Consider the following 17584-nt stretch of genomic DNA (forward strand, 5'->3'; position numbering starts at 1 on the left):
AGAATGGAAACAAAGGTGGTATCGATGTTTCACTTGGTAAAAAGTTTGTAACAAGAGAGAAGGCCCCCGAAGTCGGGAATGCTGGGTAGAGATGTTAATGGAGATCTGAGAACCACCATCCAGACAGACAGCCTACAGTGAAAACCTGGGACGGAAGGCTCCATAGAAAAGTGTGAAAATAGCGTTCCGCTTCAAAGCTGCACTATATATACTACGGCCCTTCAGGGTTCCGAGGCCCCGTGCACGGCACCTGAGTGCCCCTCCAGCAGAATCTGGCCACGCCGGTATTTATGTGAATACATATGTATGGTACATACACATATAGACACATAGCCGCTGGAAACCTGTAGAGTGATCTCTCCTTCAAAAAATTAAAAAAAGGAAAACTATAAGCTTTTATCCTTTAACGTAAAAGATAGAACGTCTTGAAAATTAAGTGACTCCCTCTTTGATTTTAAAGAAAGCATTGCTCTGTTTCTTTTTTTTTTTTTAAAGAAAAGAAAGCTCACGCCTGCAGAGACAAATCTCTGTATGATGGGAGAGAGGCAAAACGAAAGGTTGGCAGAGTTTTGGGTTCCAGCCAATGGCAGAGCCAGGGTTTAGGGAGGGGGCAGGAGAGTCAGCTGCCCTGGGCCAGGTTATCTGAGGGTTGACCATACCTCCTTCTCTTCCTAACCACCGGAACCCAAAATCAGTTTATTTGACCACAACCCCTTGGAGTGAGGTGCACAGTCTTGACGAGGTATAGTGTGGGCTTGGCCTAGGTAGTCAAAGCCATTAACATCACAAGATGAGGAACTGATTCCACTGACAACCTGGGGAACCGGAAGAGCCTACCACTCCCCGCTGGGTCCTCCCCGTCTGTCTCAGACGCCCAGGAGCTCCCATCTGCTGTGTGCTCTGTGTGCTCTAACAACTGTCTTCACCTGACTTGTTCCTGAGGGCCTGTGCATTCGAACCATAGATTTGTGCAAGCCCTAATGTCAAAGGGCCAGAGCTGTGTAGACTGGGATCCTCCATTTCCATCCTCAGGAGCTGAGAAAATGCAAAATAACCCCACACTGAGCAAATGACAAGACCATTATTTTTCACAGTTTGATATGATTATCTAGCATAGCGCCACTGATTAGTCTGCAGAAGTGTCAGAACACTGGGGAGTGTGGCCCACAGAACAGACTCAGGGGAAGTCTTGCTACCCTAACCTCTTGCTGTTTTGTACCTTGCGAAAGGTCCCTGCAGGGTGCTGATTTCTGCTGACTTAGCATCTTCTTCATCATCACAATCGCTTTGACTTCATTTTCTTTGTTTAAAGGCTTCAATTCCTTTTAAGATTTATTTTTGTTTCCTGAATATTTTTTTTCTGAACTATCTGCTATACCTTCCACAACCAAACTATGTTGAAGTTTTATTTCAATACTATGACAAAAACACGTTTCACACTAAAATGTTCACGCATCCACAGTGCACAAGCTTTTGCAGTTCTAAAGTAGAATGAGGAAAAAAAGCAAAATTTCTATACAAAGGGCTGGCTTTTCCCTTCTCCCCCCTCCCATCCCCCTTAAAGTTTCTGTATTTTTCTTTCCCCCACTTGGTTTCCAATCCAGGAAAGTTGTGTTATGACTCCAGACAGCAGGTTGGGTTTTTTTTTTTTTTCTCTCTTTTGTTTCTACAAACGCTGCCCAAGTGAACAGAAGGCCGATGTTATTTTACTTCAACAGACTTCCAAAAAAAGACACTAATTCCCTGAAGCACACATGCTCTTCCGCTCAAATCTAGATTCTGGGCTCGAAAGGAAATTGTACGTATATATTTTATTTGGCTTTCTACAAAAAAGGGGATGTTTGGGGTAAAAAATGTGTGTTCACCAAGACCAGCCCTAACTATACAATCTTCTCTGCTTCATTCAACAAAGCCTAAGAGTCCTTCAAAAGGAAGGACAGGGATGCCTGGGGAGCAGATCCTTTTCACAGATAACAGGCAGGTGGTAGCTAATCAGAAGTGGTCTAACCCCCTAGGAAACAAAAAAGAACTGAAAACCCGAAAGCAAAACCATTCCAGAACGAGATGAATTTTCACCTGAGTCGCACACAGGCAAAAATTTCAAATCAGAAAGGGGGGAAGAGCCACTGTAAACAATCAGATTTCGTGAAGCTGTCCTGTGACGATCCTACACCCCTGGGCAGTACTTGTAACTTAAAAAAAAGGCAGCTCTTTTACACAGACATTGAAACACAACTGAAGTCAAACATTTGTCAACTTGTAAACACTGGAAAGCAAAGTTGGCAGAAAGGTAAAAAAAAAAGAAGGAAAAAGAAAAGGAAAGGAAAAGAAATCCGAATACTGCAAATTGAGATCTACCCCCAGAAGCTGCAATTTGGCATTCTTCCTACAAAACAAGAGTCTATGTGGGAATTGAATTCAGCTAGAAAGGGTGACACACTTTGCATACTGGACAAATACAAAGTGAACAGAAATTATAACTTATTTATGAGGTTTTACAGAGTTCAAACTCGACTGAAAGTATAAAAATAAACTTGGACTTTGTTCATTCGGTTAGTCTTAGTGTCTGGAAGTATTTCTCTGAACCTGGTCTGTGCCAGTTGGGCAACACCAAGTGCGGTCTTCCTGAACCTAGAGATTTTATTTTTCTGAGCTTCCTAGATTCTTAATTTGGGGTCCTTTTGTTTGATTTTTAAATGGTTTCAGGGAACGGAGAGTCCTAGTTTGGCTGTGGGTTTCACCTTTTTGTCTCATTTTCTTACAAGTGAGTGCGCAGCAAAGGAACCCTTTCTATAAAGCTACAAAAAGGAGATCCCACGTTGATCTGCTTAGTTTTTTTTTTAAAGGCAAAAGACACTAGAGGAATGAGATGTGTGTGTGTGTGTGTGTGTGTGTGTGTGTGTGTGTGTGTGTGTATGAGATATTGGAGATGCTCTGGTGAAGCTGTTGTGTCACTTTTAATTTTGATCTTTGCTGGTGTCTCGTCACCCATCATGCTTTGCTCTCGTTCTCCTTTGTTTGTGTGGCATCGTTGGGGACCGTCTTGACTTCGGCTGGCGCTGGCTTCGTTTCTGTCTCCTGGCACTCCGGCTTTGCTTCTACAGGACCCTTCCTGCGGAGAATCAGGAAAACAGCACTGAGACCACGGTCTGCAGTAACGCACCCTCTGGCCAGTTCCTCAAAGGGGGCTCCAGTTAGAGCACTGGTCTCCAAACTCAGCTGCACGTCAGGATCACCTGGAGTCTCTAAAAATCACTGATGCCTGGGCCGTGTCCCCAGAAATCCTGATTTAAGTGCTATGAATGTGGTGACTTTTAAAAGCACCCAAGTGGTTCTAACTTGCAGCCAAAGTAGAGAGCCACTGAATCAGCGGAAGGAGCCCTTCCGGCCCTAATCTGAGGCCAGGGGCTCCAGCTTTACCTGGGCTGGTGCAAGTGCAGCAGGTGCAGGCTTTTCCTCATGCTGCATGGCTGCAGCAGCCCAGCTTGGTATAAATCATGTATGTTGGGCTCCCTGGTACTGATCCCAGGGGGCCCTCTGTAAACCACCTGCGCTTGCCTGTCCTCACCCCCACCCCTCTGTGCTCTGCCTTTCCTGGTGAGGCCTCTATGGCTTGCCAGGGCAGGGTAAGAAAATGCTCTTTGTTACTGAGGCAGCTTTCCATGGGAGTCTGGTGAGAGGCCAGAGTGGGCTGCCGGGCTGCAGGGGAGCTGGGTGGGCGGGGCTGTCCTTTTATTTTCTGACAGATTCGGGGCTCCTGGGGAGGGTCCCCTTGCTGCTCTTGGGGGCAGCACCTCCGCTTATCTGGGGGCAGCCACAGGAGCCTCTATAAAAACCTCTGTCTGACTCAGTCCCAAGAGTGAGAATCTGGCTTAAGGACACACCAGAGCAGACTCAGACCCCAGCCCCAGCTGGTGCCCCTGCATTTTGGCCTCACACTGAAGAAACCTGTAAGCTGAAGGACCTGGCCTCGAACTTGGAAGACCCAGCAGTCATTCAGTGCTTGGGAGCTCTGCGTCTTCGCAGTCCCTCAAGGGCAGGAGAAGCAAGGGTGGGTGGGTAGGTGTGTCGGTTGGAGTGTGACAGGGCCTTCTAGACCACACAGATCCTCTCCCCACACGAGCCTCAGGGTCTGCCTCTTTACTTCCCCGAATACCCGTGCCATTCTGGTGGGGACTCGGTCTTGCCCTGGATGACACACTGTCTGTGGGTCCCAGTGTCGCCGATCAGGGCACCTTGACCTCCTTAGCTCACTTCCCAAGCTACGCTCATCAGTGGCCCGAATGCAAAGGCTCCTCCAGGGGCAACAGACGCCACTGCTAGGAAGATAAGGATAAAACCTAATTAACGTGACCTAATTAGTCAGCAGGCGGCTGCCTGCCGGGCCTGCTGCCTGTCCCCACTCTCTGCCTCGGCCCAGCCCCTGGCTGACAGTCGCCTCCGAGAAGCTCTGGAGTAGGCTGAAGACACATCTAACAGGGAGGACACAGCACAAACGCACACCACCACCACGGGACACCACCCGACGACAATGGACAGAGAGAGGCCGTACTCGGTCTTGGCTGGTGCAGGAGGAACAGAGCCGTCGGCAGTGGAAGGAGCAAGCTCAGGGGCTTGTCCACTGGCCCCAGCGGCGGGAGCAGGAGAGCCCAGGGCTGCAAAAACATCCTTTGCAAGGTCAATATCTGGGGTCTTGAAGTTCCCTTCGTCCATTTTAAAGTCCTCGCCCTGGGCAGGGTTTGTGGTGCTGATGGAGGCCGCCTCGCTCTTCGGGCTGGCGAGGGCCCTGGCTGCCTCGGCCGGGCTCTTCGCGGCGCCGGGCTGGGTGGGCTCAGGGTCCGGACCTTTGGTGCCGGGAGCCTCCTGCTTGGCCTGGGGGACTTCTGGGGTGGGGGTCGTCGGTGCCACTGCTAGGGGACCGGCTGCCCCGGCCGGGGAGGGGACCGGCTTGCTGGCCGGAGGGGCCTTGGGGGCCTCGCCCGCACTGGCAGGGGCGCTGGGGCTGAGCACGCCCCCCTGGTTTGCCAGGACGCTAGAGGACAGGTTGCTGGCGGCGGGGGCTGAGGTCGGGGGGTCGCTCAGGTCAACGAGGGGGGCGACCTTGGGGGCTGAGGCTGGGGGCAGGGAGGTGGCGGCGACGCCGGGCCCCTTGGAAGGGGTGGCCTGGCCGGAGGGCACAGAGTTTGAATCAGGGGTGGCCGTGGCCACAGGGGCGATACTGGAGGTGAGGGTGGTGGTCTCACTGGTGGGGCTGTTCTGAGCAGTGGCAAAGGTTTCGGTGATAGTGTCAGAGTTAGCGGTGACGGTGGTGACAGAAGGCAGCATGTCCTCAACAGTGGCTGTGGTGTCAGCAGGCAGCCTGTGGGGAGGACAGGAAGTAGAAGAGATAGACGATGAAGCTGAGACGGACAGAGAAGCCGGGAAGGGCGGAGGCCAAGGCGGGGGCCGGGGGCTGGCATGCGGGGACGCACAGGCATGGACACAGGCCCACAGAGAGAGGAGGACGTCAGAGGAAGCACACGCCCAGGCGGGCAGAAGAGGACACAGGAGACAACAGAGAACTCGGCAGTCTAACAGGGCCTGTCACCTTCCTCCCTGCTGACTCCCCTCCCGATCTGCACGGGCTCCCTTCCCTGCAGCCCTGGCGGCCCTTTCGGACCCCTGCCTGCATCTCGACTCAGGGAGAGGCCAGCTGGAGCTCAGCGTCCACCACCGCAGGCGTCATACCTAGGTCCCTGGGGAACTGGGCCCACCTGCCCCTGAGACGAAGAGGGCTCCCCGTGGTCCCTCAGGGCTGTGGGTGGTCCAGCCAGAGATTTTGTGCTTCCATTAAACTCCATTTCCTTCAAACCCACAGGACCCACGATACCCCCGTGGTCATTACCATCACAGCTGGATGTGGCTCTGACTGGGGGTCCCCAAGGCTTCCGAGACCAGGAGAACCAGGGAGTTTTTACCAGGGCCCCAGCTTCCCTCGCCCTTTTAGGAAGAAGGCAGAAAACCCTAGAGTTCTTGGAAATCCTAAACAGAATCTGCTAAGCTCAGACTCTCTCAATGAAGTTTTGTCTCCTTAAGCCATTTCCAGAATGTGTGTGTGAGCTGGGCACAGCGTCTAGGGATCCCATGTATGCACGGAGCCTTTAAGGCACCCACAGCCACCCAGGTAGAATCAGGAATGCCTCCTCTCTAGGGAGAGAGCGGGGTCAGGCATTCCTGGCCCAGCACTCCAGAATTCTAGCCTGCCATGCTCGGCTGGGGAGCCGTGGGTGGGAAGCATGGAGCTGTGCGCAGGGAGATGTGGTGGCTGTGAGGCTGTGCCAAGGAGGTGGCAGCCCGCCCCGCCCACGTACTCGGGCTCCGTCAGCGGCGTGGTCTCGTTGGGCTCTGTGTGTTTCCCTCCGTCGTGGTTTGGGGTCCGTTCCTCCTCAGTTCGCACCTCCACGATGGGTTCCTTGGTCTCATCTTTCCTGTGGAGACAGCTCTGCTGGTTCCATCCCAGGGAGCTGGGGGATGCAGGGGGCTCCCAGGGAAGCCAGCTACGGCTCAGGCACCTGTGCCTCGCTCGAGGCTGGGGTGGGGGGGTGGTGGGATCCAGAACCAGAGTCAAGTGCGGCATCTCAGCCTCCGCTCTTGCTGGCCGTGTGACCTGCTCACTCATACCTCCGTTTCCTCACCTGGAGAATGGGGCAGATAACAGTCTCTACCTTGCCTAGACGTTACGAACATTAACTGAGATAATGGATATAAAGTGCTTAGCACAGTGCCTGGCACAGTCCAGTGCTCAAGTCATCTATATTTGTATACACGTAAGTATGTACGCATATGTGTATATGTATACGTAAGTACGAACACGGATAAGTGTATGATGTATATATAAGTATATGTGTACGTATATGTAAGTATGTATACGTGTAAGTATACGATGTATGTATATGCATGTGTATATGTATGTACATACATGTATAAGTATAGCTATACATATATGTAAGTATGTATACGTGTAAGTATATGATGTATGTATATGTATGTGTATACGTATAAGTATATGTAAGTACATACATGTATAAGTATAGCTATACGTATATGTGAGTAAAACATGTGTACATGTGTGTGTGCATGTACATACATGTATAAGTACATGACGTATGTGTGTGTATATACAGTGCCTGGCATGGGGTGGCGCTAACAACTGATTTCCTTGCTCTGTCCCTTCTCGCCTCACTCCACCTCAGCCCCACCCAGTGACAGTCTGTGAAGGTTCCTGCTATTTGGCTCAGGATCTGTTTCTCCAGAGATGCTGGAGCACATCCTGCAGGAGGATGCTGGATCGTCCTCCAGGAGGACAGGTACTTTCATCTGCTTTGTTCACTGCTGTCCCCTAATGCCTGGGGATGGTGCCGTGCCTGTAGCGGCTGCACCATAAATATTTGTTGAATGATGGATGCATGAACGGCAGCAAGGCAAGTGTGTCTCTCAAATGCTGACCCCTCCATGGTAGCTCCCCTCCAGGCTTAGCTCTGACAATTCCCCTCATTTTGACCTATGGAGGGATTTCAAACGTCTATGCGATTCTAGATGTGGGGTTGGGTCCAGCTGTCTGCTTTTTAAACGGGTACCCCTGAAGACCATACTTTGAGAGACAGTTCGCTAATGCTCTGCTCCCCTCGGGGTTTCCAATGGGGAAGCTAAGGTGGCTCCCTCGCTGGGCCCCAGGCCGGGGCAGAGTGTAGCGCTCCGCAGCAGCGGGCGGGTCTGCACTCACGAGAAGGCGGCTTTGCCCTCCTCCATGTCCTTGCCCTTGGCTCCAGGCCCGGCTTTTCCGCACAGGTTGACGGCGATGCACATGAGCAGGCCACACTTGTTCAGGAAGTAGCAGGTGACATCCACGGCCACCAGCAGCAGGACGAAGGTGACGACGAGGATGCCCACGATGGCGCCCGTGCTCAGGCCTGAGGTGGGGCTGCCGTTGGCTTGTGGGGGAGGGAGAGAGGGATGGTGCTGGTTAGTACACTGAGATGCAGACCTGGACCTGCTGAGCAACAGCCCTGGGGGTGGGGTAGAGCCCACAGGACGGCTGTGGCATCTGTGTTCAGAGTGACACTTTCCCTGGGGCCTCTCTACCCCCAGGTGTTGAGACAACAGCGTCTCTTTCTTCAAGAGGGAGGGATGGCAGCCTCCTCTCATAGACCAGGGGACAAGGGCACAAGGCACCCACACGTCAGGAGGAGACTGGGCAATGTGTCTCCATCCCTGCTCTCAACCCACACTCAGTTGGTCTCCCCGTGAGCCCTGGGAGCTGCCAGGGACAGGGTCCCAGATGGGGCGACAGAGGGTTCCCAGGGCTTCCTTTGGGCTTGTGGGGACGTCAGACACATCAAGACGCCCCGTGCACCTGCGCGCTTCCTTCCCCCTCTTTAGGAGCCGCTCCAGAGGATCCCGACTTTGGACCATCTCCTTCTTCATTGCACCAGGGAGACGAATGAAGCCAGTTACTCTGGAGATATGGGGGCCTCGCTCGGCCCAGAGGGCGAGGCGGAAGGGCTGGGAATACTCACCATCTGGGAGCCAGGCACGCTTGGATCAGATTTCAAGAAACCCAGCCGACTCACCCAGAGATGACCCACGCACGACAGGCTCACTCACACAGGACGCGTGCCTACCACAGACGGACACACATTCTCACCTTTGAGCAGCGCCTGGCATCCCCGCTCCAGCTGGACTCACTGGAACGACTCAACCTCTGTGTCTTACTCCCTGGTGTCCATCTAGAATCCCCTGGGGGCCCTGGGCTATTGATGGTATCACAGAAGGACCCCAGGCTCGGTTCCATAGGGCCCCCTCGTGATTGGTGCTAGGTGCCTGCGGTGGACCCCTGCCCGCTTGGTGATTCCCACCAGCATCTGGGAGGCGGAAGGCTGTGCTGGGGGAAGCAAGGACCCATGCAGAGCTCTGTGGAAGCCAGTGTGGAAAACATGACCCCAGGCTGAAAAGTGGGTACCCTGCTTCATTTTTCTTCTGGGGGGACAGGGTTCCAGAGGGGCAGCCCCATCGTACCACCAGACCTTGTCTGAAGCTTCCTGTGTCCTCTGGACCCACTTGGGTCACCCAGGCGTATTGACTGGAGGCAGGAACTGTGGCCAACACAACCTGGGTCTCACAGGGCCTTTGCTGAATCTGGGCCAGGCCCAGGGGCCTCTGGCCACATCACGTGCCAAATAATGGAAAGAACAGGTAACCCAAGGTGACAGAGATGGGCCACACACTCTGTCTCCATGTGGTTTGTGCTCCTGGGAGGCCCTCTGTGTGTCCCAGGGGCCCTGCTCAGGCATGGCGGGGCTCCTTCAACTGCTGTTCTATTCTGATGGCCCTTATTTCTAACTTCAATTCAGTGTATAGGCACTGGCCAGCACATAAGAGACGACCACTCACAACCTAATTCCTGGCACCCAGGGCTCAGCTGGGCCTGCGCTGGAGGAACCTCCTAGGATCTTGAATATTTTTGCCTCCTTGGGACCTTGCTCTTGCTTCCCAGCCCCTCCTCAGGCTCCCCCACTGGTCCCTTTCAACCCACACTGAAGACACAGCCTGTTCCCCAGGAAGGCCCGAGTCTGGCAACGGGCTCCATGCTCAGAGGACCCAGCTCTGACCACTCTGTCTCCGGGCTTTGGCAGCAGGAAACTGGCCATGGGTCCCTGCGGTCAGCTAGAGCCGGTCTTCTCCCCAGTAGCACACCGTCCACTCTGCTCCCCCGTGGCGCTCACACATCCACACACAAAAGCAAAGAAAGCCACGCAGGCCTTCTTGGTCAGAATACCAAAGCTGCTTCCCTGAACAGGGAAGAAATACGGCCTTGGGCTTCCTCCCCATCCCACGACTCAGGGCTGGAGGCCACCTGACACCTATACCCAATAGTGTCTACTTCCTGCAGAAGGAGCCTAAGGTATTTTCGTGGGGAAAGAATGTCTGTATTTTTGGACTCAAAGGCACTAACACCATGTTCTGAGGTTTATACATAAATACGGTTTTAGGGAACTAGTCAGGTCTCTAAGGAAGAAAAACAAACCACTGCAAAGCTGCTCGGTGTGGGAGAAGCAGCCGTTATCCACCTGTGCTCTGGGCTCAGCAGATCCATCAGAGGGCTGCACTGCTCTGAAGGCCAAGGCCAACACCTCCAAGGGCCAGGAGGGCAACGAGACTGATATAAAACAGAAGGTAGGGCAATGGTCTTCTCTCACATTTGATATAAAATTCAAATTCTTTCCCTTGGTCTAAAAGGTGTTACACGTGCTGTGGACTCTCCCACTCCTCTGACCATCACAACTCAGGGCACTGAGCCCTGCCTCCAATCCCTGTGCTCTAGCCGGGAGCAGCTCCATTCTATCTGCTCACCACGCCCAGCCCGTTCCTGTCATAGTGCCTGGAACCCTCCAGCCCCGGCACCCTGTGGTGGCTCTTTGCTTTCTTGCAGGTTCAGCTCAAATGTCACCTTCTTGCAGAGGTTCCCCCCTCCCCTGCCCTGATCTCTTATCTACTCAGGCACCTCTACCCAGTACCTACCACATTACCCTGTTTTATGCTCCTCTTACCACTATCTGTCATTTTCTGTTCATTGACATGCTTTTATCTGGCTGCCCCGCCCTCTAGAATATCCTGGCAGGTACCCTGTCTCTTGTCTCCCCAGCATCTAGGACAACCCAACTTATAAGAAATGTTCAAAGAATATTTGTTGAACAAAGGAACAGTGTTTAGCCTTGGAGATGAGAACACTGTCTCCAAATATTTAAAGGTGTGACATGAGAAGGAAGCAGTCTTATTCAGTGTCCCTAGTGGATGGCAACTATGGGGGTAGGAGGCAAACTTGAGCTCACATGAGACAGAACTAACACACAAGAGCTATTTAAGTGTGGCGTGAGCTGCCTTGGAAGAGCTCCCTGTTGCCAGCGGCATTCAAGAAGAGGCTGGAAAATCCCTTGGCCGGGATACCATAATGCTCTGGCTGAGGTTCCTGCACTGGGCAGAGCCTAGGATAGAGGATGTCTTCAGGTCCTCTTCAACTCTAAGGGCCTGTCATTGCATGTTAGGTGTCCTACAGTCCCCAGCACAGGGTACAGATTCCCTAATGTCCATGTCCTCCACAGTGTGTACTGAGCAGGACTTTTTCCTGCAGGACAATTGGTAGGTCCCATCTTTATTCATTGATTCTTATGATTGTATCTTTAGTTGAAAAGTAAATACCTTTCAGCATAATGTTTCTCCACCTGCAGCAGAATTCCTGGGGTGCTTTGTTAAGAATTCAGATTCTGGGGTTCCCCCATTCTACCAAGTCAGAATCTCTGGGGCTGAGGCTCAGGATTTGATGGAGCTCCCCAGCGATTCTTATGCACCCCAGACTTTGAGGACCACTGTTTCTAAGTTTTCTGCCTGCATTACAATGAATAACAGCTGTTCCTATGACTCCCCACCCAAGGATGAGCTGTGCAGTCTTACCTGGTGGCCCTGACCTAACTGATGTACTTGATGGATGGAGAGAAAAAAGACTTATCCCCAAGGGACCACCCAGTTCAACATTAAGAGTCTAGACTTCCAGAGGAAGTGAGGTACCCCTCAAGCTGGAGAAAGGATGTGTGAAGATTTACAAAAAACTGTAAATAAAGGAAACACAGAACGCAAATGAAAGCGTACCCAAGTCAAGCCAACATTCATTACCTCTTGGTGGCTGCGACAGAATTGTTTAGTCCAGGAAGCTAGAAGGACAAAGGTTATCTCCTGCATCCTGCTTAACATTTGACAAAAGGAAAAGAAAACAACTTTGGGGTCTATCTTTGCATGACCTTCCCCTGACCTCTCCTGGCTACCCCATCTGCACACCTGCATACATAGAGTGCTTCTTGGGAGCAGTTCCTCCACAACCTCTGGGCTTAGAGCTGCGCTGAACGGTAGGGCTATGGAGCTGGGGCTGCACATCCTCTGTGGTTCCTGGTCTGGGAGGTGTCGGCACTGAACACCTGGCTTGCCCAAGACTGAGACCTACAAGTGCCTATGCTCATAAATGCCTCAAAATGGGAAGACATCTCCCACCTTGCAGTTGAGGGGGCCCAAGTCACTGTGTCACGGGACATCAGTGCAGAAGTGCCCCCTCCCGCCTCCGCCTCTCAGACCAATTAAGCTGAGGTTCTGGTTCACTCGTCTGCTTGTTCCTTCCTGGAATCTGCTGAATAGACGGCTGGTCTTGGGGCTTTCAGGAGGCATCCAACTAAGTGTGATTATAGAGAGAATAGGGCTTGCCAATGAGACCTTTCTCTTAGATTCTCTCTGTCACCACGTCACTCTGTGAAGCCTCGGATATGAAGTCGTTAAGGGAGCCGTGCAATCGCGAGAACTTGCAACAGAGTTGTGGTTCCGGTGGCCCAGAGTGTGCCCCTGATCCCAAGGTGACCACCTTCTGGCTCCGCAAAGGCACTTTCCCCTCGCCCTGTCTGCTGGGGGAAGTCCAAGGAGGCGGTGACCCACAGCAGCTCTTAGGAGAGCTGAGAAAACTGCATCACTCCTCATGAGGAAGGGAAAGTGATTCCTTTGACTAGAACTCCACTCAGCAAGCTATGAGTTTGGGGTCCAATTTAAAGGGCTCTCTGGGGCAATCAAAGTAATCCAGGTACCTGTGAGGTGGAGGCAAAGGGATTTTGGCACTTTGTAGGATACACAACTATCAAATAAAATCCAAACACGCTGGTGAGTTCACATGAACTGTTATTTCCTTTAATAATGCAAAGGTGTAAACTTCATCAAGGCCTCGCTGATTATCTACACAACAATGTTAGCATTCTTATTAGTAGAAAAACGTGATCCAGACCTGCCGTATAAATATTGCAAAACACGAGCAGAGAAGCCCTGTGGCGTGTCGAGATCGGGCAGCACTGAGACAGGGCGCGGGGGCAGGGCGGCTGAGCGGGGCAGCGAGCGTTCCCTCCTTCAGGGCCTGTCTCAGGGGCTCCCGGCGGGGCTGAGGGCTGCAGCCACCATGAGGGTGGCTCAGTGTCCGGTGGGGGCGGGCGTGCCTGAATGCTGTCTCCCGAAAGGGCGTCCCTTACAAACCACGGGCCTATCCGAATGGGGCCAATGCAATGACCCCAACGTTGCTTCAGCTGAGGCCTGCCTGGCCCAGAATGAGCTGAGGGGACAGGGTCATGGATGTCAGGCCTCCCCACACTTTGGGCCAGATCTTCAGAAACACAGACATAGGCCCTTGCCTATGGGCCTGGGACCAGGGTGGGGCAGACCTCTGAGATGGGCCCTCCTGGGTGAATATGCAACTTCTGCCGAAGATGATACCAAGAGCCTGCCGGGAGTCAGGGGACAGTGATGGGTGACCTGCGTGAGGACCATGTCTCCCTCCTTTGCCTTCCTAATGGCCCTGGGATTCTACACCGGGCCTGGAGGCACCATGGGCCTCTCCTTGATACTCTGCCTTGTGCCTAAGAACCGTGTCTGCTCCCGCTGCCATGGTGGGACGGGAGATCGGGGAGCCCGGGGGAGAGGTTCACGGCGGGGCTGGAGGCCAACGGGGCCAGGGCGAGAGGCGCTGCCTGGCTGAGCCGTTGGGTGGCCTGTGGCCGCCGGTGTGTGTACCTGACCCTCTAAACTACCAGCGCTGGGGACACGGGCCTGTGCCCACTGCCACGGGCAGCTCTGCCCCGCAGACCACAGGATCATTTGGATTCCCAAAGAGAAAGGCTAGTCGTTGAACATTAAAAAATGACAACAGAACCGAAAAGTAAAGAAACCAAAATGAACAAAAATCAGACTTCTGTGGAGATGCTCAGAGATGAGATATGTGGAATGATATGTGACCACAACGGAGGGGGTAGTTTTTATTCAGGAGAAGGTACCCCTGAGCTCAGACACGGACGCCACTGAGCAGGATTCACTCGAGTCTCTACGGGGAACTTTAACAAACACACCTCACCTCCTCTCCTGGGCATGGCGGGGGCTACCCCCAACAGCAGAGGGGCAGCTGGCTTCCACCAGAATTTTCAAAATGTCATTGAAACCACTGACCGACAGGGGGTCGGGGCACTCGGGCAGTATGACAGGCTGGCTGGGTTCCAATTTATGGGCACTCTGGGCTGGCCCTGCCTCGCGCTCTACTGAGCATGTGTGGGCAGGGGGCACGACTTGCGCCAGGCTCACAGTGGATGCTTCCAACCTGGGGGACTGATGCTTATGCGATAATGTGGGTCACAGTTGGGTCACACCCGCCAAGACACGAGGTCTGTGGCTGACTTGTAGCCATGCAGCAGGTATCACCCTGACTGGGAGACACGCACCTTCCAGAGCCCATAGGTGCCGGGCACGTCCTAGGTTGGCCCTGTTCACAGAGCCAGCATCAGGTGCTGGTTATACTACCAGGACCAAAGCGCCTCCCAGGATCAGCCCCAGAAAATACTCAACAAATCCGAGTTCTTCCGCTGCATGGGCAACAGGGCGACTTACTTTGCCCATCATGCCAGCAAAATGCTCCTGTGAATCGCAGCGGGCTTACCAGGGGCACTTAAATGCAAGCGAAGCCAACTACTTATTGAAGGGCAGCAGAGGAGCACAGGGTTACAATGGGGACACGGGGTGATTTTAACAATCTGATGCAAGCTTTAGAGAGTACTTAGAAATCCTTCTCTGCTACAACATTTTCAGGTAAGAACCAGAAATGCAACCAGTAGCAGATGTGCAGAAGCTTTTCTGTAAACCTAATGTAATGGTTTTTTGTTGTTGTTCTTTTAATATATATATATAGAGAGAGAGAGGGTGTAAAGAGAAGAGCTCCCAAACATTTTTATACTGCTATGAAAAGGGGGGCAAACTCCTTATGAAGTGGCACAAAAGTATCTGTGAAGGGTAATAAGTGTGGAGGTCCAGCTTTTTCCAATTGCCAAACCTTCCTCTTGCACAGACAGCTTGGTGGTGTGGCCATGGCAGTCCTGACAGATCCTTCCAAAGGGGGCACTGATCATTCTCATAGGAACCGGGCTCTTAGGCAAATTTAGTTTTTTGGCATTCAAGTTCCTAACAGAGCAAGAGAAGAGTCACTGCAGAGAAAAGCAATGAGACAAAGGTAGAGGACGTGGTGGAGCCTCCCAAGGTCGCTGCAGGTGCCAAGCAATGGGTCCCCAGAGAGAATGTGGTTGTTTAAAAACAAATGTGGCAGTGGGGATGTCCCAGTGACGTCCAAGGTGATATGTGTGACGACAGACACAGGAAAGGGAGGGGGAAGGAGGAAAGAGAAGGAAGAGACAGAAACAGAGAAAAAAAATAGATAAAAAGAAAAAAAAATAGGTCAAATATAGAAAATGCAAGAATCAAAGGTTAATTCAACTTTGTAAATTAAACTGACAAAGGTTAGAGAAGAGTTCAGTGCCATATTATCACCATAAGGCCAGTTCCTAAGCTCAGCAAGGCCAGAAGCAGCACAGCGGGGTGAATTCAGGGGTTAGGGGTCAGCGAGCAAATGAAATTAAAGTGAGAGAACAGAAGCCTCCACAGGCAAATACAAGAGTCTGATTAGGAAAGTGTTACCTTTGATCAGGGGAGGTCTCTAAGGTGCAGTCAGGAGTCTCCCCACAGCCTTCTATAGCCTCTAGAGCTTTTTACACGTTGGGGTAGAGAGGCATCTGATCACTGCAGTATGTGCAGCAAACTGTATGCAAGGATGGGGGCCACCTTTTCGGCAATAAATCGGACTCTTCTTCCTGTTGTACCATCCCCCCACCCACAGTGCTCTTAAAGAGAATCTAGTTCTGCACCTCTCGCCTCCACCACCCACGGACCAGAGAATTCCACCGTGAACGTACATCTCGTAATTCAGAGGTTTTATTCGCAGGTCCCAGAGACGTCCAACCAAGCAACCTCCTTCTAAAACCTATGCAGTAGAGCCCGAAGCCCTCTTGGGGAGGTGAGTAGCCCCTCCAGCCCTCCCCTGTAACTGGGAGCCTGGGAGATTAGCCAGAAGGACTCTGACAACCCCAGTGGGCAGGACTCGGGGGACTGGTCTTCCCAGAATTTCTGTATCTGACACCCAGTGGCCCCAACTTCTCCAAGCTCAGAAGCTGATGCCGCCGGCAGTACCCAGCCTGGGAACGCAGCATGTCGGAATCACCACCTACGAGGTCTTACCCGGGGAAGCAGATGCCCGTAGAAATCTGTCTCACTGCAAAGGAATCCCTCAAGGCTTCTCACTCCCCCATCTCCTAAGTGCCCCATAAAAGCCGAGCAGATCTGAACACTCCCATCAGACTGTCAATTCCAGGGAAAAACTGACCCAAGAATGCAGAGAAAGAAGGGGCAGAGAATAGAAAGGGACACCTCTATTTGGACAGCCTGCGAAGCAGTGAGGAGAACATCGTTTACAGTCACAACCAGATACCTTGGCTTCATCACTGACCACATGACCAGTGCCTGCAGAGAGACACCCACCCTAGCCTATGTTAAGGGGCCTCCCTGTCAGTGCAGAGGGGAGGACCATGGACACCTCTCATCTATGGCCGCCAACTCCCTGGGGGCCCACACACATCCATCAGATACACTTATGTGCAACCAACCATCGGGAAGCACACACTGATCTTACTTTGCTGCTGCTCGACCAACGCACTTCCACACACACAGCCCTGTGTCACAGTAGACCATGTCCTTTCTGGCCTCTCTCCCTCTGGAAACAGCAATCGTGATCACTGAGCTGAGAGCTGGGGGCAAGCACTCTAGACAGGACAGGCATAATGGAGGCCAGACGAAGGCCACCGGGAGGTGGGAGCATCTTCCTACCATACTTGGACACTGCAGAGCGTTTACGGGGACCCCTCCACTAGGCTGCAGCTGCATATTCTATGCCCACCTCTCCTGCCTGTGGTTGGCATACGGCTGCTCTGGAAAAGCAGAGAGGGGCGATGAAGATCTCTTTCTGCTCCGAGGAATTAGGTCATTGAGGAGACTGGCCATCAGAAGCGAGGCAGCTGGGCCAGAAAGCAGAACTCTCATTTTATTCCCACACTTGAGCTGGTCCTGGATCCCTAGAGACAGATCTGCATCTCCTGGGAGAGCTGCTCCCATGCCGGCGTCTAGCAGACTGGACTGCCTTTCATGGATGGGGGTTTCCAGCGTCTACTTTCTCCACTTGTTCTGTTTCAAGTGGCTCGGTTTAATCTTTGTTTCAATTGAAAGGCCCTTGGCAGGGAGGATTTTTAACTAACTAACTGGGCACCATATGTCCCTTCTCTTGGGGTTCCCACAGAGAAGAGATTTGGACCACAGCTGTGCAGGTAAGCAAGCATCAGAGAGAAAGTGCTTCAAAACAGTTACGTGGTCCTTGTATGAAATGGTAGATAGCAGATAAGGTCTCGAAAAAGGATCCTTCCTCAACCAGCATCCAAAGCTTGGCTGGAGCTGGGGTCTCTCCCATCTGAGGGGTCCTATGGACTGGCTTATCGTCAGTCCTCCAAGGCTGAATGACACAGGATCCTCACTCAGGAGGCTTGGCCAAGCCTTCCTGGGGGTCCAGGCCATCTCAACCTACTGCACAGCTAGGTACAAAGCAAAACTA

General features: G+C 52.5%; 1 protein-coding gene across 15 annotated transcripts in view; it reads right to left on the reverse strand.

Annotated features, from left to right (window-relative positions):
- Positions 1-2562: 2562 nt before the first annotated feature.
- NCAM1 (neural cell adhesion molecule 1) overlaps positions 2563-17584 on the reverse strand; it is a 315556-nt gene continuing 300534 nt past the window's right edge. For 10 of the 15 annotated variants that reach the window (XM_082659893.1, XM_082659905.1, XM_082659904.1 and 7 more), the window contains 4 exons: positions 7763-7970; positions 6351-6467; positions 4553-5359; positions 2563-3112 (listed from right to left, as the gene is read on the reverse strand). In XM_082659893.1, coding sequence (XP_082516019.1) covers positions 2992-3112; positions 4553-5359; positions 6351-6467; positions 7763-7970 — 1253 coding nt within the window. In that variant the 3' untranslated portion in view covers positions 2563-2991. Of the gene's footprint in view, positions 3113-4552; positions 5360-6350; positions 6468-7762; positions 7971-14240; positions 15138-17584 lie in introns of those variants that run through there. The other 5 variants (XM_082659898.1, XM_082659897.1, XM_082659896.1 and 2 more) reach the window with 2 other exon arrangements.

Source organism: Grampus griseus (assembly GCF_964374135.1).
Source record: "Grampus griseus genome assembly, chromosome: 8".
NCBI lineage: Eukaryota > Metazoa > Chordata > Mammalia > Artiodactyla > Delphinidae > Grampus > Grampus griseus.